This window comes from Lepus europaeus, chromosome 3 (assembly GCF_033115175.1).
Source record: "Lepus europaeus isolate LE1 chromosome 3, mLepTim1.pri, whole genome shotgun sequence".
In the NCBI taxonomy this organism is placed as follows: Eukaryota; Metazoa; Chordata; class Mammalia; order Lagomorpha; family Leporidae; genus Lepus; species Lepus europaeus.
The window spans coordinates 22,935,193-22,958,398 of record NC_084829.1 but is presented as its reverse complement, the minus strand read 5'-3'; the positions used below and the strand labels follow the sequence as shown (position 1 = coordinate 22,958,398).

Genomic DNA, 23,206 nt, shown 5'->3' with positions numbered 1-23,206 from the left:
ATTTAATCCTCACAGCAGTCAAGACAGAGATTACAAGGTCAGCACCGTGGTATACCAGGCCGTCTCTGAGAGGCCCACATCCCATATCAGGGTGCCTGGGATGGAGCCCCAGTTCCACTTCTTCTTCCAGCCTTCTCCTAATGCATACCCTTGGAGGCAGCAGGTAATGGCTGAAGTACTTGGGTTCCTGCTACCCACAGACCCAGAATGAGTTCTGGGCTCCTGGCTTTGACCTGGTCCAGATCCAGCTGTTGTGGGCATTTGGGGAGTAAACCAGCAGATGGAAGATCTCTCTCTCTCTCTCTCTCTCTCTCTCTCTCCCTCCCTCTCTCTCTCTCTCTCGTTGCTCTGCCTCTCAAATAAATTTTCATTAAACAATGGTGATTAAAGTTGGGCTCCACAGAATATTATATGCAAAGCCTTGAAAGCTACATGACTTCTAGAAATCTCTTCCCTCGAGTATAAGATGGATACAACAATGGCACCTATTTTAAAAGGCTCTTAATAGGAGCTGGAGTTGTGGTGCAGAAGGTTAAGCTGCCCCAGCGATGCTGGCATCCTGTATCAGTGCAATGGTTTGAGTCCTGGATTCTCCAATTCTGATCCAGCTTCCTGATAATATGCTTGGGAAAACAGCAGAAGATGGCCCAAATACTTGGGCCCCTGCCACCTATGTGGTGGCCTCAATGTGTTCCAGGCTCCTGGCTTTGGCCTGACCCATCACCAGCTGTGGCAGCCATTTGGGGAGTAAATCAGCAGATGGAAGATCTCTGTCTCTCTCCGTCACTCTCCCTTTCAAGTAAAGAAAATAAATCATTTTTTAATTATTATTAAGGGCTCTTGAGAGAATTAAGTGCAACTCGGTGTGTGCAGAATACATAGCACAGAGCTTGGCACTCACACGTAAGTTAGTTGCGATGATGATGATGATGATGATGATGAAAATTGCCACCTCCAGCCTGGCTATGACAGAGACATCAGGCACCTATTAGGATCACTCCGGTGGTATAAATGCTGCCAGATTGCAGAGTCTACAGCCTGAGTGGCCAGTGGCTGAAAGGCAGATGGTGTAGGACCCAGCGGCAGGGACTCTTAGAGCCGAGGCATTTCCAGGACAGTGGAATCCCCCTTGCTGCACAGTGCATTCCACAGCAGTTTATCCGAGACTTGACTTTGCCTGCCGGCAGTCAGAGGCTCTTAGTGCACCAGGCCCACACTGGCTTTCCTTGTGCTGTGCATGGCTCTACCCTATTATGACACATGAATAAATCTGGACACCGATACGCTGGAGTTGGTGTTCCTTGGAATATAGCCTGGGCCAGAGTGGGGTCTCATTAATTAGTACTAATTAGTATGCAGAGAATAACCAGAATCGTATGCTAAGCCCCCCCAAAAATAGTTTTCTTACTTTAATCTAAAGAGCAACCACAGCTAGGCTAAGACAGTGCTCAGCTCAGCTTTAAGGATTAAATGTATAATCACATATAATTAGTACACCAATTATATGTAAATGGTGTTTTAAAGAGATTGATAAAACAATTATTGGGTTAAGCAGTTTAAATATTCCCTGATACACTGTTCATTGCTTCCTTTATTCATAAATAATGCAAAGGTTAATTTCAACCCAGCCCATGCAATCTAAATTGTAACAAACTTCAAATTGAGGTCATACAAATTAATGAAGTGTTTCTATTGAAGCTACTAAAAGAAAAAAAAAAAGATAAAGAAAAGGAAGTAGGGAGAGAAAAAGAGTGAAGTCCACAGAGCAAATCTGTCCACGGAAAGGGTGACTTCCATACCCCAAATGGCCGGGGTATGCCCGGCAGACAGAAGGACAGCGTCCCTGGTCCCCGTAATCCCCTGGTCACCAGGTCCCTGCCAGCACAACCCACCTGGCCACTGACTTTCCTAAGGGAATTGTGGAATAGCCTTTCTCTCTGTCTGGAGCTGATTTAGTGCAGAAGCCAGCCTTTAAGGGGATGGGGCACAGCAAATGGGAACAGGAAGGGCAGGGAGAGGGGAAAAGAGAGAGAAAGAGAGCAAGAGGAGAGGAAGGAGAAGGCAGGACGACTGTTCGCCCTCATTCGCTCTGCTCCACACGGGTACTCAGGTTGCAGTAAGTCAGAACAGGAACTGTTTTCACCTATAAAATATGTCCTGTGCCCAAACAGGCTTCCAACCACAGTAGGTATAACACCTACCAATTAGAGGAATCAGTTTTAAATGATAAAGCGATTGTGGGACAAGGAATGAGGCACAAGACAACTCCTGAAGCTTTCCCCATTTTTTTTAAAAAAAGATTTATTTACTTATTTGAAAGGCAGAAGTACAGAGAGAGAAGGGGAGAGATTAATTAAACTGAATTAATCGCACTGAAAGTCACTAGAAACACAGTGCAGATTTTATAACAAGCTCCAAGTCAGGGCTCTTTGGTACAAAGTTATGTAAATATTGCACTGACCCGAGTGTGCGTGAACATTTTGGCCCTTAAAAATAACTTGGAATGAAGAGGAGGGAGGAATGGGGAGTTGATGTTTAATGAGGACAGTTTCTGTTTGGGATGATGAAAAGTTCTACATTCTGGGGATGGATGGTGGTGCTGGCAGCATAAGACTGCACATTAATACCTCTAAAGCGTATATTTAAAACTGGCTAAGATAGTGAAATTTGATGGCCAGCGTTGTAGCACAGTGGGTTGAGCCACCACTTGTTACATTAGCATCCCATGTCGGAGCACCAGTTCAATTCCTGGCTACTTTGCTTCTGATCTAGTTCCCTGCCAACATGCCTGGGGAATCAGTAAAATATGGCCCAAGTGGGTGGGTCCCTGTCACCCAGGTGGGAGACCCGTATGGGTTCTAGGCTCCTGGCTTCAGCCTGGTGTCCAGCCCCTGCCACTGCGGCCATCTGGGGAGTGAACCGCAGATGGGTGATCTCTTTTTCTGTCTGTCTCTTCCTTTCTGTCACTCTGCCTTTTAGATAATAAATGTTTTTTTTTAAATGATAAAAAAAGTTAAAAAATTGAATTTTGCTATATATATTTTACCATCACAACAAAAACTAACAAATGAAAAAAAAAAAAGTAACCTCTAGGAGTGAGCATTTAGCTTGATGGTTAAGACACCTGCAGGCCACATCAGAGTGCCAGGGTTCAATTCCCAGCTCCAGCTTCTGACTCAGGCTCCTTACTCATGCAGACCATGGGAGGCAGCAGTGATAGCTCGGGTTCCCACCCCCCAAAGGCGAGACCTGCACTGAGTTTCCAGATCCCAGGTTTGGGCCTGGCCTGGAGCTGGCTGTTTGCAGGCATTTGGGGAGTGACTCCCAGTGGTGGGAATTTGTTCTCCCTCTCCCTCCGCTCCTCTCCATATCCTCAGACTCTCAAATAAATAACGGTTTTTTTTTTAAAGAGTAATTCATTATTTGCAAACATTTTACTCTGGAGTTTATAACTTACAGTATGAACTAAGAGAAACGCACTCAATCTGTTATTCTGCAGCTCATGGATGTAGGCTAAACACCAGAAACTAAAGTTAGGAGTCGAGGTGACTTCCTAAGCCAAGGCGCTGCTCTCTGATAAGCACCAGGTCACTTTCAGCTAAGCTGTCAAACTCCCATTCCTGAAAGGTTCCAAATATGGATCAGGCTTATTACAATCCTTTACCAGTCTTGCTAAGTGCATAGAAGCGTTTATTGCTCACTTTAGCAAACCTTTCAACTACTCCAGTCTAAAATCGTTCAAAAAGAGATAAAAGCTTAAAATTGAACAAGTTATTCCATGGAACAAAAAAAAAAATGTGTGATAAAACCAAATAAAGCTAAACTTTCAACTTAAAGAAAAAAAAATCACTTGAAGTCAGCTTCTTTCTAAGACATAAAGTTTAACCGGGTGCGTGTTGAAGCCACTTGCAACGCCCACATACCGTACCAGAAAGTTGGTTAAGTGCCACCTACTCCTTGTTTCTGATCCAGCTTCCTGCTAATGTGCCTGGGAAGGCAGCAGGTGATGGCCCAAGTGCTCGGGCCCCTGCCACCCACAACTGGGATGGATTCCCAGGCTCCTGGCTCTGGTCTGGTCCAGCCCCGGATGTTGCAGGCATTTAAAGAGTGAATGAATAGATGTAAGATCTCTTACTCTCTCTCTCTCTCTCTCTCTCTCTCTCTCTCATCCCTATCACTCTGCCTTTTAAATATTAAATTAAAAAAGCTTAACCAACAGTTTCTTAAAGAAGTGTAATCTAAACCAGTATGTGTGTTTATAAAATAAATGCAACATGTATCCAGCATTACTTACAACCCAGAAAAATTACAAGAAAGCCATAACATCCTGGAATTTTCCCCAAACTTTCCACTTCACTAAATGGCTAAACTTGACTGGTGTAGGCAGAAGCTTGTTAAGTTTTGACGTCTGTTAATAACACTGGATTCAAACATCTGCCAGGCTTATTTCTCCCCTTGTCACAGATAACTGAGTTTACAGGGGGTGGAACACTATGTTGGAAAGTAACAAACGACACTGGCTCTATTGCCTCGCACTGTGGCTCAGACTTTTTCTGATTAGGTGATCCGGAATGTTCTGGCTAAGCCGTCCAGGGAGTGTCCTGGTTTCCTCACTCACTCAGAGCTATTCCAACAAACTCACCCAACGTCCACGCAAAGTAATATTTGGGCTTTGAGGCTTGCGTGACAACATATAAGTAGAAGAGTCGAGTCAAAAAGTTTGCTTCATGGACAAACCAGTCATCAATAAGGCAGGTGACAGGGAAGGTCTTCGTGAGCGTCAAAAACAAAAGGAGAGACACCAAGGTGATGCATAACTTGCGTATCACAGCTCCCTGGAAATGGGGGGAAATCGACATAACCATTCAGAAGATTCTGGAACCAGGACAACAATTCCGGAAAAGACACGTAAAGAAGGGCATTGTTCCTGAGGAGGCAACAGGTGTTCTTTCTCAAGACACGGGTCTGATGGTTAGGATCGGGTGCTATGTTCAGATGCAGAATAGACGTCTGACACTTGTGAACTGAACGTATTCAGAATGGGAGAAAATGACCCCGAGTCATCATCAAGAAGAAAAAAGGCTCAGGTAGGATGAATTCCGTGCCGGAGACTGAGCACCCAAACCAGAGCATGGGAAGGCTCTGGAGAGCTTTAAAAGTCTTCCAGGGGAAGGTGTCTGGCAGAGCAGTTACGATGCCACTCGGATGCCACGTTCCTCCCTAGGCTGCCCAGGTTTGAGTCCTGTCTCTGCTTCTGATTCCAGCTTCCTCTAATATACACCCTGGGAAGCAGCAGTGATGACCCAAGTACTTGGGTCCCTGCCACCTGCGTGGGAGACCCAGAGTTAGCTTTAAGCTCCTGGCTTTGGCCTGGCCCAACCCCAGCTGTTGTGGGTATTTGGGGAGATGAGCCAGCAGATGGAAGATCTGTCTCTCTTTCTCTCCTTCTTTCTGCCTTTCAAACAAATAAAAAAAAAAATTAAAAAAAAAAAAACATGACATAGTCAACTCTGAGATCAAGATGTACTGATTTTTAAATTCTTCTATATGGAGTAATTTTGTCTGGCTTTTCTGACATTCTGGGAATGTCATTCAACGTTCGACAGAATCATAGTTTTCAGTGTCTTAAAATTGAACTTTTTATTGCTAATATGGGCCTGGCAACAGCACCTCCTTCAGAGGGTGGCGTGGGCTTAAGAGAATGAACATGTACAAAGTCAAGTGCTCAGCACCACTCTTAGCCACAGTTACGCTGACAGCACTGAGAGGCACAGCTGGTGGGGGCAGACCCCTCACCTGCCTCCCTGCCACCCGTCAGCACGTCAACCAAATGCGTCCTCATCACTTCCCAATCTCAGCACAAAGACGCAGGTTCTCCTTGGAAAGTGGAGATGAGGCTCCTAATTAAACTGTTTCCTAAATAAAATCGTGTGAAACCTGAAAGCTCTCCAGAGACAGATACCGCCTCAAAACACATGGCGTGGCTCTGATGCCCCATGGCCATGGTGATTCACTGCTGAATCATTTTTAATAAAGCAGCCAAAGCCCAGACCATAAAGTACAGTGAGCTCAAGTGTGTCAGAACTCCCCAGAAGCCAGGAGTAATTAACAAGCCACTTGAACGTTCAAATTCGTAACTCATACTTTTGCCTAGACTTTTGCCTAAGTTATGCAATAGTTAACTCAAATTATCTCCATTTTCTCCCATTTCCAATTTTCATCATTCCTTCAGTTAATTATAATCTCCCTAAAATATAGCATATTTGATCAGAATAAACTTAACATAGTTAAGAAGTTCAAGAAGTTATCCTAATACTGACTAATTTGAGATTGATAAATCCAGGTCAAAATTAAAATATTATTTCAAAAAGCCATTTTAAACTCTCTCTCCAGATTAAAACTAAGTCTGCACATGTAAAACCAGTCTAATTCTAGCTTCCTGCTAATGAACACCCTGGTCGGCAATGGTGATGGCTCAAGTACTTCAGCTCCTGTCACCTATGTGGTAGACCTGAGTTAAATTCTTGACTTCTAGCCTTAGCCTGGCCCAACCTTGACAGCTGCAGGCATTTGAGCTAGCAGATGGGAGATCGCAGTTTGTCCATCTGTCTCTCACTTTTCAAATAAAAATTTTCAAGAAAAAAGACAAGCTTATTTTGGTGCAAATTTTTCTTAAATCCATTTACAATTTTTTTTTATAATATGCATTTGCGGGGCCAGCACTGTGGCGCAGCAGGTAAAGTTGCCTCCTAGGATGCCAGCATCCCATATGGGCACCAGTTTCTGTCCCAGCTGCTCCACCTCCAATCCAGCTCCCTGTTAACATGCCAGGAAAAAACAGCAGAAGATGGCCCAGGTTTCTGGGTCTCTGCCACCCATGTGGGAAACCTGGATGAAGCTCCTGGCCCTGGCTTCAGTCTGCCCCAGGGGGCTGGCCATTGAGGCCATCTGAGGAGTAAACCAGCAAATGGAAGATCTTTCTCTCTCTCTCTCTCTCTCTCTCTCTCCCCTCCCCCTCCCCCCTCCCCCTCTCCCTCTCCCTCTCTCTCCCTCTCCTAAACAAACCTTTTTAAAAAATTTCATTTGCCATTTTAAAGACTCCTCAATATGCATGGATTTTTAGAAATTTTCACACAAATAAACCTTTTATTTTCCATTTCCCCTGACCTTCTTGAAGCAAATTCACATGATCTTCCAGCTGTATTTGAATTTTAAAGACAAAACACCCATAGTACTTGAAATGTGTGAACAGGCACTCTGCTGGTCACATTGTGTACACTCACTATTGGTAACTAATGAACTGATTGCTTTAATATTCCCAGTCACTAGGCTCCTGTGCAAAATAAACACCCATTGCTCCAATACAGAGAACCGTTACAACATCTCAATAAAGATTGAGCTTCTCTAATCCCAAAATACAAAATCAAAGTACTCCAAAATCCAACACTTTTTGAGTATCAACACAATGATCACAACAATTCAGATCCTAGAACATTTCAGAGTTTAGATTTTCATAGTAGGGATGCTGAAGTGATAAAGTCTATGCAGAGATTCCTAAATCAAAAAAAAAAAAAAAAATCTCAAATGTGAAAGGCATCTGGTCCCAAGCATTTCAGATAAGGGATACTCAACCTGTACTGATAATTTAAACAAATGAGAGAATAAAGTTACTGGCCAAGCTTTCCTGTAAGCTGTTTGGCTTTTTAATTGAACAGTTATTGGTGACCGTCAGCCTGGCAGCAAACCCTGTTCTCTGGACCTTTAGGTAAATATTCAGCACCGAAGACTTACAGTAGGAGAAGGTTCTGGGAAGCTGCAGGAAGTGCTTTGCTTCCAGTTGACTTCCAGCAACTTCATGTGCACGTGTCTGCCCTCAATGAAGGCCACGTAGTCATTGAAATTGTTGCAGGGGCCCGCTATGACACTCATGAAATTGAGAAGGTAGCTTAAGTATTCCAAAAATGTGGGTTTCACTCTGCGAAAATGAACATAGTTGAAAAGTTTTCAGTCTTGGATTTTTATGCAGAATTTTTTTAAAAAGAATTATTCCAAATGCAGCCATTGTGTTGTCTTTTTAGATTACTGTATGTGACAAGACCTTTCCTTGTTCTGTTTCTATAAAAACTCACTAACAGATTTCTTTTTTTTAAGAATTAAAGCACAAATTTATTTCGGTGCAAAAATATTTTTGAAACCCATGCATAGTTGCCCCCTCCCCAGTGGTATACATTTTTTTTAACTTTTATTTAACGAATATAAATTTCCAAAGTACAACTTTTGGATTACAGTGGCTTCCCCCCCCCCCCAACTTCCCTTCCACCTGCAACCATCCCATCTCCCACTCCCTCTCCCATCCCATTCACATAAAGATTCATTTTCAATTATCTTTATATACAGACGATCAATTTAGTATATATATTAAGTAAAGATTTCAACAGTTTGCACCCACACAGACACACAAAGTGTAAAGTACTGTTTGAGTACCATTGATTCACATAGTACAACACATTAAGGACAGAGATCCTACATAGGGAGTAAATGCACAGTGACTCCTGTTGTTGATTTAACAATTGACACTCTGATTTATGGTATTAGTAATCACCCTAGGCTCTTGTCATGAGTTGTCAAGGCTATGGAAGCCTCTTGAGTTCACCAGCTTTGATCTTCGATCTTATTTAGAGAAGGCCATAGTCAAAGTGGAAGTTCTCTCCTCCCTTCAGAGAAAGGTACCTCCTTCTTTCCACTGGGATCTCACTCACAGAGATCTTTCATTTAGGTTTTTTTTTTTTTTTTTTTTTTTTTTTGCCAGAGTGTCTTGGCTTTCCATACCTGAAATACTCTCATGGGCTTTTTAGCCGGATCCGAATGCCTTAAGGGCTGATTCACTAACAGATTCTTGTTAAAAGGAAAATTAAGGGGGAGGGTAGCTCAGAGAACGCACTGAGCTCCGTGGCGCCCTCTGCTGGCCGATCATGGTAATAAAACACTCACGGTGGGGTGCAGGGTAAAAGCTATGGAGGCTGGGACATGCTCTTTTCTCATCGCCTGTCTCTGCGTACAGCACAAAACAAAGGTAATAAACATAACTCAGGGTGAGAACCTGACCTCATGGCAGCTGACTGGGATGCTTCGAAAGAGGAGCACTTTCAGATGGCCAAAATAAATACATAACAAATGATGGGTGGATCCAGTTTCCACGGGAAGACAGGCCATAGAACAGTCTCTACGCTGCTCTGGCATGCAGGCCAAGTCCTCAGGAGCAGGAAAACAACCTGCAGATAGCAGATCTACGCTGTTCTTTGAGGGTCTTTGGGGAGGCCTGTTCCAAAGACGGAATGGTGGGGAAAAGCATCCTCAGTGCCATTGCTAACTGCCATGGGAACTGTGCTCTGAGTCACTTACACCCCCACAGCGCTCAGTAAGGAACCTGATTCATTAAAATCATCCCGCGGTTCTCATCGCTTCCAAGTCTCAACTCCACGAAGGAGCCAGGAGCTCATCTTCTGTACCAGAACCTCCGTTACCTCTCCAGTTATCCCTTAATGCAGTCCCACTCCGGCCCCACGTCACAGTGCTCTCACCCATGCACTACCTTGTATGCCTTGTTCAACTTCACATCAGTGTCCCCCTCCTCGTCCTCCTCCTCCTCCTCCTGTAGACAGACTCCCTTCTGCTGCAACACCTCCCTTTTTCTCACGTATCCCCACTGGCCAAAGGCCACCTTCAGCCTTCCTCCCGGTCCCCTCCCACCTGCACCTCTCCGGCCCCACTTCCCATTGTGTTCCATCCATGCCGGTGTTTAATCAAAATCCCACCAATGTGCACTGATGATTATCGGATTCTTGGTGCTCCCCGGACACATGCCCAGCAATAACAATCCCAGCAAACTACAGATCCACGGATGGTTAGACCTAGCAATCCGCTACTGGGAATCCATCCTCTAGCTGTACCCAATCATTTTCATTACTCACCCTTTGTAAAAGACAAAGACTGGTGGGCAACCCAAGAGTCCAAAGGCAGACTCATTAAATAAATGATATCATGATGCCGGCACTGTGGCGTACTAGGTTAAGCCTCAGCCTGCAGTGTTGGCATCCCATATGGGTGCTGGTTCAAGTCCCATATGCCCTACTTCTGATCTAGCTTCCTGCTAAGGGCCTGGGAAAGCAGTGGCAGATGGCCCAAGTCCTTGGGCCCCTGCACCTACGTGGGAGACCTGGAAGAAGCTCCTGGCTCCTGGCTTCACATCAGCCCATCTCTGGCCGTTGTGGCCATCTGGGGAGTAAACCAGCAAAGAGATGACCGCTCTCTGTCTCTCCCTCTGTGCCTCTGTCTCTTAACTAAATCTTTAAAAATAAGTAAACAAATGATATTGTATCCATGATAAGGAACTGAGAGGCAGATATTTGAAGGGCGAGGAAAACCTCTACATACGATGTCGGAGGCACTTGAGAAGCTCTTGTTAACCTGAACTTACTTTACAGCGAGCCGCCGCTGCTCAGCAGAAAGGTCTTCAGCTCTTCCACCTGATCCTATGGAAAAGAAAAACAACTTAGACGGGAGACATTTAGGGGTCAGCACTGTGACACAGCGGGTTAAGCCGCTGCCTGTGACGCCAGCATCCCCTATCCCAGCACCACTTTGAGTCCCAGCTGCTCCACTTCCAACCCAGCTCCCTGCTAATGTGCCTGGCAAAGCAGGGGTGATGGCCCCTGCCACTTATGTGGGGGACCCGGATGGAGCTTCAGGCTCCCGGCTTCAGCCTGGCCCACACCTAGCTGTTGTGGCCATTTGGGGAGTGAACCAGTGGTTACATGATCTCTCTCTCTTCCTCTCTGTCTCTCTCTCTCCCTCACTGTCTCTCCCTCTCTCTGCTCTGCTGCCTTTCAAAAAATAAATAGATCTTAAAAACCAGAAAGAAATGAGACATTTGAAGTGTCAAGGCAACAAATCTTAAAAGAGTCTAACCAAACACATTTGAAAAAAGGGAATATATTTTTGCTTCATTGATCATGAAGAATCCATTTGTCATTTTTTAAAATAGCCCTGGACCACAGAGCCGCCCGTTGGCAGGCTCACATGATGAGCAGGGCACTCAGGTTATCCCTCTTGGAATCACACGGTATGACACAGAGCTCTCTCCATCTCCTGCCCTTGGCAGCTCCTCACCACTTTGTGTGTTTTCATCACTACATGAGGTCTTCTAGAAGTCTGCAGAAAAGGCATATTATGGGAAACTACACACGGCTTCCAAAATTTTTTTGCAACCAAACTTATCTTTTAATTCCACTTTCCATGAACTATTTGACATACACTCTTACATCCAAGAAATAAGCTCGCCTTTCTCAGCCTGTGGCAGTTGAAACACCTCCTTCATCATGCTGCATACACACACCTGGTACATGCTGCCAGCATGGAGATAGGATCTAACAGGAGAAGAAATAGGGACTTTCCTCTTCCAAAAGAGAAAAGAGGAAGTGTTACCCTGAGTGCCTGGAATAATCACAGTTTTCTTCTTTTTAACACCCATTCATAGCCGAAAACCTCCCCCATCAAAACACCCTTGTGTTTCCTATAAAATGTATACATTAACGTCGAGTCAAGGAAACTTAAGTGTCATAACCAATAAAAGTCACCTTAAAACTGTTCCATTCAGGAGCCGGCTCTGTGGCGTAGTAGGCTAAGCCTCTGCCTGCAGCACCGCCAGCAGCCCATATCACACTGGATTGAGTCCCAGCTGCTCCACTTCCAATCCAGCTCCCTGCTAATGGCCTGGGAAAGCAGTGGAAGATGGCCCAAGTGCTTGGACCCCTGAACCCACGAGGGAGACCTGGATGAAGCTCCTGGCTCCTGGCTTCATATCAGCCCAGCTCTAGCCATTGTACCCATTTGAGGAATGAACCAGTGGATGGACGCCCTCTCTCTCCCTGTCTGTCTCTCCCTCTCTCTGTCTGTAACTCTGCTTCTCAAATAAATAAATGAATCTTTAAAGAAAAACTGTACATTCAGTTAAGACTGACAATGGTCACCAACTATGAAGGCAACTAAAAAACATGCCACAGAGAAGGCAGAGTGTCTCTGGAATTTACTTGTTCCTCCCACACACGAGGAAAAAAAAAAAAAAAAAAGGCAAGCCAAATAAACACTTTACTGCCTAAAGGAAAGTTCCAGGAAATACGGTGAGCTTAAAATGCACAAAAAGTAAATTTAGGCAAAATGTCTACTTAAAAAAAAAAAAGAAGCATTGTTTAAAAATACCATACTCTTTCTTTTTCTGAGGTCGTATTAAGTACTACATCTCTAGCAACTTCAGAAATTAAATTTGATTTTTGCTATTGGTTTCTGTGGCTAGTGTTAGTCTACAACCACCAAGTGTGACTAGCTCAGCCTGGTTTCATTAGGACTTGGATTTTCCCCCTGAAAACCGCACATCTGGGAAATTGTCTCAGTACTGGAAGAATCTGATGGCTGGTCCCTCTAGAAAGATTCCATCCTTGGAATAAAATTACCCAGCTCTCGACACAGTGACGGAGGAACCACGTCTGAGCTAGGAACAGACTGGGTCAAAGGAAATCCAATCAGTTCCCAAGCTTGAAGGAAAAACAAGAAAACTAGCTGTCTGAGATAAATCTTCTCAATCTATCAACAAAGACATTTCAACAGTCACAAAGTATTTGGCAAAGCAGTACCAACCCACAGAATATACTTCTACTAATTGCACCTGGCATCCCTTCAGCCCATAGTAGAATCTTTCACCCAGCTGAAATAATTTTCCTCTCTTCCTGGGAACCTGATTTGAACAGTAAATCACACTCCAGCCATTTTTAGGAAAAGCCCAAGCAAGGAACATCTTCAGTTTCATACAAACAGAAGATTCTTCCTTCTCCCACTTTTTGCAGGGTTAGGCCAATCTCATTAGATCATTTTCCAAGTCAAATAAATAAATAAATATCATTTAAAAAATGATTAACCAAACAACGCTGCTTGATTTTGTTTTAGCATCTCCCGGGCTTCCCCAAAAATTAAACCAGAGCAGAAAGGAGGCCATTTTTTTCTTAACAGATTTGGAAATGAAGGGCAGAGAGCACAGCAAATTAACTTCAATTTAAAACACTGTAGAGATAAACAGAAATCCCACTGTTCTCAGTGCAACTATTTCAGTAAAAGCAGACTACAGACTCAGCAGGGAAATGGTGAATAATAGCTGGGAGACTTAAAGGCTATACTTACAGAAGCCTAGAAATTTTGAACAAGATAAAGCAAGATCTGCCTGCACTTTCAAAACCCTAGACTGCACAGAGAGTGTAAAAAGAGAAGCTCTGGATGTTGGATTCACTCTGAGAAGCAGAGGAAGAAGGGTCATTTTTCTCACCGTCATGAACTTGGAAGGCCAAGGTTGTAATCTTCTGAGTGACAATCATCAGGGGCCTATAAGGACAACAGAAAATCATCCAGATTGGCAAAAATGCCACAGGAAGAAACTTTTATTCTGTTCCTCCATATGGTGGTTTTTCATCTTGAAGTTTATTAAATAAAATACAAAAATGTCGCCTTCAAAACAAGCCACTTTATTTCCCTTCCAAATCCCTTTAGATGGGTAGATGAAACAACACTGAATAATAGTCCCATGGGACAGGCTCTTATGTGCTGTTACTCAAGATGTGGCCCCAGGCCCAGCCAGGCATCGCCTGGAGCTTGTCAGAATGTAGTCTCACCTCTGCTCCAGACCTAGGAAACATGCATGTTCACAAAATTACCAGGGAATCCCAATGCGAGAAACATATTGGTTCAGAAGACCCCTAGTCCAGTGCCATGGTTCCACTGGATGGATAAACATACAAAGGAACTTCAACAAGTTAAGTTAAAAGATAAGTTTATTTTGGTGCAAAAAATCTGAAATCCAAGTATATGAAGGGTCTTTAAAAACTTCATTAATTGCATATTATAAAAACACTGTGCATGGATTTCAAATTTGTTTCCACCAAAATTACCTTTTAACTCCGTTTTTCCATGAACTTTCTGAGGTATCTGTTTATGATGGTTGCTTCATCCAAATCTGCTTTGATGTGCTTTGTTCTATTAAAGGCAATTCTTACATGCACAAGCAGTAAAATATATATTTATAAAATGCATCTGCTTATAAATAAATCATTTGTTGACCAACAAATAACATCAATCTTAATTTGGAAAAAGCCATCAAATAAAAATTTGTCTTAAGAAGTAGCTACCAAATCAACAATGATGCCACAATAATTCAGGGAGGTGATTAATGGTGAAGGGACTACTAGACATCCATGTGAAAATGACACAAAAATTCATTCAAAATGGATCAAAGAGCTAACTGTAAGAGCTCAAACTATAAAATGCTTAGAAGAAAACATAGATGTAGACCTTTTTGGTGTCAAATTATGCACTGGTTTCACAGACATAAGAACAAAAGAAAAAACAGATTAGGTGGCTATGATTAAAATTTATATTTTTGTACCTCAAAAGACACCTACCACCAAGAAAGTTAAAAGACATTTCACAGTGTGCAAGAAAATATTTGCAAATCATCTCTCTGATAAGGGACTTGTAATAGAATGGATAAAGCACTCTCACTACTACCCAATTTTAAAATAGCTAACAAATCTGAATGGATATTTCTCTTAAAATATGAAAACGGCCAATAAGCACATGAAAAGATACCCAACAGTAAGTAGCCACCAAAGAAATGCAAAGCTACAATGCGATTTCACACCTTGGGCACTAGGATGGCCAGACTCAAAAGGTCAGACAATACCAAGTGTTGGCCAGGCACTGATGATTTCGAAAGCCTCATATATCCCACTGCTGATGGGACAGGGAATGGCACCGATGCTTTACAAACAGTCTGTAAGCATCACAACAATTTAAATGTGAGTAACCTATGACCCAGAAATTCCAGCCAAGTATATGCCCATGAGAAATTAAAAGCAAGTCTACACAAAAGCACAGACATGCACATTTGTAGCAACAGTGTAGATATTATAGGTAACAGCCCAAAGGAAATGATTCAGATGTCTATATAGATATTATATATAAACATTATAGATAAATTCCAAAAGGAAATAATCCAGATGTCCATCAACTGATGAATGGATAAATAAAATATGGGACAGCCATACAATAGAATATTATTCAGCAATTAAAAGGGATGTATCCTTTAAATGAATACATTGCACAGGATGTACTAATACAATAGTGAAGTGCTGTTTAAAAATGGCACCTGTTTTTCCCACTGTCTACTTTTAGTACTTTTTAGCTCTATTCTTGCCTATCTTAGGTCAGGCTGCTGTAACAAAATACCAAACTGAGTACTCAATAGAAGTTTGTTCCTCACATTGCTGAAGGCTAGAAATCCTAGATCATTGCACTGGAAGATTCCATGCCCGCTGAGGGCTTACTTCTTAGCTGATTGATCATCACAGCTCACAGTAGAAGAGCAAAGGAGCTCCGTGGGGCTCCTTTTATGAGGGCACTAAAACTACCCATGATAGCCCCACTTGCCTGACCTAATCACCTGCCAAAGAGCCCACCCCCAAACACCATCACCTTGAGGGCTAGGATATCAACATATGCATTCTAGGGAGGTCACTAACATTCAGGGAAAAGCACTGCCCAGCAAGGTAAGACAAAACTCCCTGTTCTGACTACCACACTTTCCTTCAAATCTTCTCAGTCCAGCCTGGTTTCTTGACCTCCATTCTTATGGCCATCAATTTTGCTGTCTCTGACTCCTATGGGCCAAAGGCCCATTGACATAGAAGGCTGAAGTCCGGGTCCATGTCCCATGACAGCATCCAGGGATCATCCAGGGACCCCACACAGCCCCTGTGCCCTACACTTGGGCCAGGTACAGCAATGTGGGAAGATAGGACAAGACACCAACCACTTAAAGTCTGGAGAATGTCAATTATACTTGCCTACTTTTCCTTAACTCCACTTTCTTGTCTAATTCCTCTCATCCCAATTCCTACTTTCCATGTTTTTAAGTAAACTATTTTAAGCTATAACCACATACTAATAAGACAAACTGTTTCAAAGAAAATATCAACAACTATCCTCTGAAACCTTAAAATCTAGGCCCAACTTGATACCTAATTTGCAAAGGCCATGCTTTGAAACCAGAAAGCTGTGTGTGTTCTGCCTGTCTGGTGAGAGTGAGTGTAGCAAACACAGGTCACCAAGTTGGTCACTCGAGTGTAGCAAGACAGGCTCATCCATGACACTTGTCTACACAATGCTCATTTGTAATGGAAAATAATTGCTCTTCCACAAACTGAGGTTGTGGCCCTGGTATTTAAGGCCACAGCAGGGATGGCATTGTGGCTCAGGAGGTTCGTCACCATATGCAATGCTGGCATCCCATATGAGCATCAGTTTGTGTCCTGGCTGCTCCACTTCTGACCCAGCTTCCTGCTAATGCACCTGGGAAAGCAGCAGAACACGGCCCACATGCTTGTGCCCCTGCCACTCACATGAGAGACCCAGATGGAGTTCCAGGTTCCTGCTTTGGTTTAGCCCAGCCTTTGCCATTGTGGCCATTTGGGGAGGGATCCAGCAAATGGAAGATTTTCTCTCTTTCTCTCTCTCCCTCTCTCTTCCCTTCATTCTCTCCATCCCTCTCTCTCTATAACTCTGCCTTTAAAGTAAATAAAATAATTCAAAGAAAACAGAAAAATAAGGCCACATCAAAGCTTCCTATAAAGAAACCTGGTCTTACAGACCCATGTAACTCTGTAACTCACCTTCCCGCTGTTCATTCAACAAGACCTCTGACCCAGAATGTCTAACAGATGCCAAGAGCTATTTCTCTTGAAAGGGACTCACTCTAAGCATCAGATTCAAGGCAGTTTCCAAAGGTGACCCTCAAAGCACAGCAGTTTTCTCTCTAACACCCTTTCATCTCCTTTTGCTTTTTCTGGAAGACTGAAAACCTAGGAACCAGTCTTCTCTACACAAAGCCCAGTACACAAAAATTTTTTAAATAGCTGTTTTTGTTTTTTTTTTTTTTTTTTAAGATTTACTTTCTTTATTTGAAAGGAAGAGTTCGGGGAAGTGGAGAGAGAGAGAGAGAGAGAATGAATGAATCTTCCATCCTCTGGTTCATTTCCCAAATGACTCCAACAGCCAGGGGTGGACCAGGTTGAATCAAGGAGCCTGCAACTCCATCTGGATTTCTCACGTGGGTGGCAGGGGCCCAAGCAATTGGGCCATCTTCTTCTGTTTCGCAGATGCCTGAGCAGGCAGCTGGATCAGAAGTGGAGCAGCTGAGACCTGAACTCCTATGGGATGCTGGCACTGCAGGCAGTGGTTAATCTGCTGTGCCACAACGTTGGCCTCCCCAGTGAGTCATATTTTAAATCTGAGGCACACACTCTGGTGACCATGCTATTTTTAAATCAACTAAGTTCCTATATTTTATTCAATTCATAACTTTATCTTATGCCTAAAAACAGATCAATAAAGAAATAAAATATGTGATGGAGTTAGCCTACCTTTACATCTCTGTAGAAACCTAACATTTGTCTTCCTCTACCTTGAGTCATATTTAGTTTACTCCATGAGTGGGTATACATTCAACAAAATGTTTAGTAGTCTAGCACAGCAGCCCCTCCTTATCTGTAGTACATATGGTCCAAGATGTATCACAGTTGCCTGAAACCACAAGATAATGCCAAACCCTATACATATTGTTTTTCCCTATCCATACATACCTGGGATAAAATTTAATTTATTAATTAGGCATACAAAGATATTCATAATAACTAAAAAATAGAATTACTATAATAATATAGTGTGATAAAACTTACTTAAAACTTAGGAATTATTTCTGAAACTTTCCACTTAGTATCTTTGGGCTGCAGCCTACTGCAGAAAGTGACACCATGGCGGGGAGACTGCTAGGTTCACGTGCATGGTGGCTGTGAGCATACACCTCTTACACCTGCTGCTGGCCCAGCCACTGTGATCTGTCTCTGCCACTGCCCTGAGCTGAGGGCAGGCTTCTCTTGGGCACAGCAGGTCCTGGGCAGCCCCTTGCCACACTCTATACCCTCCGCCAGAAAAGGTTTACCTGGGTGAATTCTCACTGAACTTGCCAGAACCCTCTGAGAACTGCATTGTGTCCCAAGGTCGCCCCTCCTTCCTTCCCTCTCTCCTTCACAATGGTGAGACCTGCACTTGAATCTGCTGGCTCTCCCAGCCTCATTCATTTCTTTCCCATTTCTTCTGATGAGCATTTCACCCAACAAATCTCGTATAAGTCTCTTCCCACTCTGGCATCTGCTTCTGAGAGGACCCAGAATAACATAAGACATAATCCTGGATGGCTGCAGCAATGCCAACCAACACCACATCACTCGATACAAAATTCGTACCACTGGGTCTATGCAAAAGCCATATTGTTGTCATTCCTTAGGAAAGATATCCTTTGGGAGAAAAAAATAAGAAGGTATAGATCAAACATTGTTACACATCATTTAGACTCTACTTTGAACACTATATTGCTTCTGGTTTTGTTTTTTAAAGACATTCACTTATATGAAAGGCAGAGAAAGATGGAGAAAGAGAGACAGACAAACATAACTCCCATTCACTGCTTCGCTCCTGAAATGTGGAATCCACGAATCCACAACAGCCAGAACTGGGCCAGGTCAAGGCCAGCAGCCCAGAACCCCACATGGATAACGAGGGCCCAAGTACTTGAGCCATCATTCACTGCTTCCCAAGTACATTAATAGAGAGCTGGATCAGAAGTGAAGTAGCTGGGACTTAAATTGTCTCCTGGCTTCAGATCGGCATGGCTCTGGCTATTGCAGCCATCTGGGGAGTGAACCATCGGATGGAAGGCCTCTCTCTCTCTGTCTCTACCTCTCTCTGTAACTCTGTTTTTCAAATAAATAAAATAAATGTTTTTTAAAAAAGCCACAGAAAATCATGTTTTTCTTCTTGGACCTAGGATTATTAGTCTAAATTGGATAAAGAAATACAATGGGGAAATTAAAGTAAGAGTAAACAGATGGATAGAAGTGCATTTGGAGTAAACTGAAGGAATAATGCCAACTCCTGCTGTCCCCCCTAAAACAAATGCCCTCCAATACAGAAGTGGGGGCCCACTCACCCATTTCCATTTTCCGTATCAATCTGCACCCCAAAATAACCTGGCTTTAAAACATTAAACAAAAGCTCAGCTGTGAGCCATATCTTCAATAAAACCTACCTATTTTACTTTCATCTTTGCACCTAAACTGGTTAAGTTCTGATATTCCAATAAAAAAATGATGAAACAATGAGATACATACTCATCGGTGACAATTGTCAAAAGAATCAGCCAATCACAAATCTGGCTGTGGCCCCAGCATCAAACTAGATCTGACATTTACATACCTTATTTTCTCAACAGGTAGCTTTAGTACCAAAAGGTGGCATTCTATATTTTTATAAAGTATAAAAATGCACTTGCGTTATTCAGATGATAGGAGAGGAGGGATGCAGGCAAGCAAGAAGTTTGGCCAAATGACAGACGACAAGTACAACCAACCTCCAACCTACGGCAACCTGGGCCAGCACCACCACTTTGCACAACCCCAGTGGGAACCGAGGTATGGGATATGTGCAACCTATCACTTGGACCCAATGCCCAAGGGGCTGAGAAAGCTCATACAAGCAGTATCTGTTCACCTCCCTCTGGCTTGCACTCCTCCCACAACCCTGCTCCACGAATGTCTGCGAGGAGATGTTAGCACTTTGGAGGAATGCTCCCAAATTCCTGCCTGTGAGGCCAGCGTGGGAAGGGAAAAACAAAGGACTTCACTGTAGCCAAGGAAGAACACGGCTGTACTGGGCTTCCGAGGGCTGACACTCAAGGTGGAGAGAATGGATCCTCTGAACTCATTTCAGCCACAGTGGTATCTGTCCAGACCTCACAGTGGTCAACCTGAGTGGAACAGGCTTAGACGCTCAGTCCTGATCGTTTCAAGAGTCAACCTCTATACTTCTATACTGCAAACACCAACGTCGATACTTCTCTATTTTAACACAATCCCACCCAGTATGGTTGATGTCACTTCTACCTGTGTCCACAGAATTAAACTCCAAGTGACTGCGCATTACCGAAAAGCTGGCAGTGGCCCAAAGGAGAAACATAAAATAAGGAAATCCAGGAACCTCTTTGCAAATAGCTTCTCTCTTCCATATTGTGGAACCCAATCATTTGAACACACTGGGCTGGTCTAAGGGGTGAGCAGAACACTGTGCCTGGAACAACGAGGAAAGGGTTCCCACTACTCTCAAGTCTTATTTCTATTAGGCTGCAGTGAGAGAACAGGAAGCACCCAATGGCGGCTGTTTCAATGACGTGGCTACAGTTCACCATCATCTTCTAATATGCATGCAAATATATTTAAATTACATTCTGTGAGTTCCCCTCCTCATTCTATATTATACAAAAGAGTGAAATGAACATTAATATCACAAATGAAGACCCCTTGGCCAGACCACCAGGTTCTCTGATAACATTTTCACTATTTTCTACCTCTCTTTTTGTATGCACATACACATTAAGATGAGAAAAAAGGATCTTGATACATGCATTTTGTCCCATGGTTTTTATATTCTTTGAAGACATTTTTTGAAGATATAATGGTACTATATTGAATTATTTACTTCCTTAAGACCGTTTAGCATATTTTCAGGTTTTTACTATATTGACAATAATTAAATATTCTTACATAGAAATTGATTTCCTTATGGTAATCCAACTTCTAAGAGTTTATCCTATTATGCAATACAAACTTCAAAAAAATTCTTGCTTAAAACTTATGGTAAAATTGGCTTCTAGAATACCAGGTTATACTCCCACATGCAGGGTATAAGAGTTTTCATTTTATAATGTTTGCAGAAACACACAGGCAACTCAAATTGCCAGCATGGTGGCAGAGCAATTATCTGTCTGAACCTGGCTTAGCCGGGAAAGAGAAAATAAGAGTTCTTGCTGCTTCCCTCAGAAGCAAACTTGACTTGCACCCTTCCGTGAGCAAAAAAGAAGAATCAGTTCCCTATCACAAACAGAAAAGAAGTCAAGTACCAGCTTTATTATGAGCAATTGTTGAGCTTCCTCCCAGGAGAACAATAAATGTTCTAGTGCCTTTAACTGCCCACATTCTCAGAGAAAACACAAAGAGCATTCACTACCGCCGATATTGGTATAAATTTTATTAGGGGCTCTAACAAAAGTGTATCTTGTGTTACCGTGACTATTAACACCAGTCCAGCCCAAGGAAAGTTGATTACTTTCAGGATGATAAATAAAATTTCAAGTCCTAGTCTCACCTAAAATACAATTTTATGTGTTCTCCAAAATTAAAAACATATATATATATGTTATATTTACTGTTTGACACAAACACTAACCTCATCCAATCCTATCAATTCTTCTCTGTGCTCTTAAAGGCATGCTAGAGTATGTTAACCACCTAGATTTGCATGCATGCTCAAAAAAAAAAAAAAAAGAATAGTTACCCTATTATGCTGCTTGAAAACACCAGACTCAACTTCAAAACCATTGCTTTACTTCTGAAAAAGAAATCCTAAGGAAGATATTTCAACCAGGGCAGGTGTTTGGCACAGGGGTTAAGATGCCGCCCGAGACACCTGCATCCCTTATCAGAGAGCCTGGGTTCAAACCCAAGCTCTACTCCCTATTCCAGCTGCCTACAGATGCATAACCTGGAATGCAGCAGGTGATGGCTCAAGTACCTGAGTCCCTGCCACTCACAGGGGAGACCTGGATTGAGCTGCAGTGTCCTAGCTTCGGCCTAAGCCAGCTCCAGCTCTCGAGGGCATTTGGAGTGGGAGCTAACAAATGGAAGATCTCTACCTATCTGTCTCTGTCTCTCTGTCTTTCAAAAACAATGGGGGAGAAAAGATATTTCGAATGAATTAAATAGTAGGGTTCAACCAATTCCACTCTGTGGTTGCTGGAATGTTATAAAAATAGATACCGGGAAAGAACCTTTCTGACAACTTGTGATTTAAAACGAATGTCAACTTCAGGTTGGCATGCAGCTCTCCATTATGGTGACTGGCACTCTCCACGATTGTTATATGTCAGGGAAACACCGTACATTTGTGGTGATAGAAAAAAATGCTGCTTAACAATGATCTTAAAAAGGAAAAAAAGTCGATGTACCTTGTGAGAACTGGAGAGTGCAGCCACTAGAGAAGCAAGCCGTGTAAAACGTTCAGGTAGCAGACACATTTTTGTTGTATTCTTTTCCTAACCACGGTGCACTTTCTAGTTTAAACATTGTGCAGCTTTGCATGTAATGTCAGAGATTTCTGCATTCTAGGAGATCCCCAAAGTACCAGAGAATAAACAGCCCTTGGGGAGACTTATCAGGCCCGTGCAGCTGAAAGCAGAGATGACAGAGACCGATTTCCATCCCGCCCCCTCCTGCTGTCTAACTCCAGATCTACCACTTTCCAGAAGCACATGACTGCTTCTTGCAAATGGATTTTATTTCTCCCCTTGGGTAACTTTCCACAGTTTTTATTGCACTAAGAAGTTTGTCAAAATTATTTAAGACTATCATCAACACAAATCCCACATGCTCTAGCTCATACATGGAAGCTAGAGAAGTTTATCTTAGAAGTAGAGAGTAGAATGGTGGTGAGAAGCTAGGAAGGAAAGGGGCGGGGGGAAGACTTGCCAACAAATAGAGGCAGGAGGAGTAAGTTCTGACATTGCCCAGCACTGGAGGGTGACTGCAGTTCACAACTCACTGCATATTTTGTAAAGAACTGGAAGACAGGAGTTTAAACACTCCCCACACGAAGAAATGGCAAATGTTCAAGGAGATGGAAATGCCAATGACCCGACGTGACCATGACACACTGTGTGCAATACCAAATTGTACCCACAGGTGTACATACTATGTGTCAATAAAGAAAATTACTCAAGGCTGGCATCACGGTACAACAGTATCACATGGTACACACCTGAGTGCCAGCTGGAGTCCTGGATGCTCTGCTTCCAATCCAGCTACCTGCTAATGCTCCCAGGAAGGCAGCAGATGATGACCCAAGTACTCTCATGTGGGAGACCAGAATGGAGTTCCTGGGTCCTAGCTGTTGTGGTCATTTGGGGAGCGAACTAGCAGATGGAAGATCTCTCTCTCTCTCT

At 43.0% G+C, this 23,206-nt stretch overlaps 1 protein-coding gene across 5 annotated transcripts in view; it reads right to left on the bottom strand.

The window, feature by feature from the left end:
• Positions 1-23,206, bottom strand: part of MBOAT1 (membrane bound O-acyltransferase domain containing 1) — a 245,629-nt gene that overhangs the window by 151,656 nt on the left and 70,767 nt on the right. For 4 of the 5 annotated variants that reach the window (XM_062185359.1, XM_062185351.1, XM_062185354.1 and 1 more), the window contains exons 5-8: positions 13,373-13,428; positions 10,478-10,532; positions 7,792-7,975; positions 4,643-4,835 (exon numbers count right to left, since the gene is read on the bottom strand). In XM_062185359.1, the coding sequence (XP_062041343.1) occupies positions 4,643-4,835; positions 7,792-7,975; positions 10,478-10,532; positions 13,373-13,428 (488 nt within the window). The remainder of the gene's footprint in view (positions 1-4,642; positions 4,836-7,791; positions 7,976-10,477; positions 10,533-13,372; positions 13,429-23,206) is intronic. The other variant, XM_062185362.1, reaches the window with a different exon arrangement.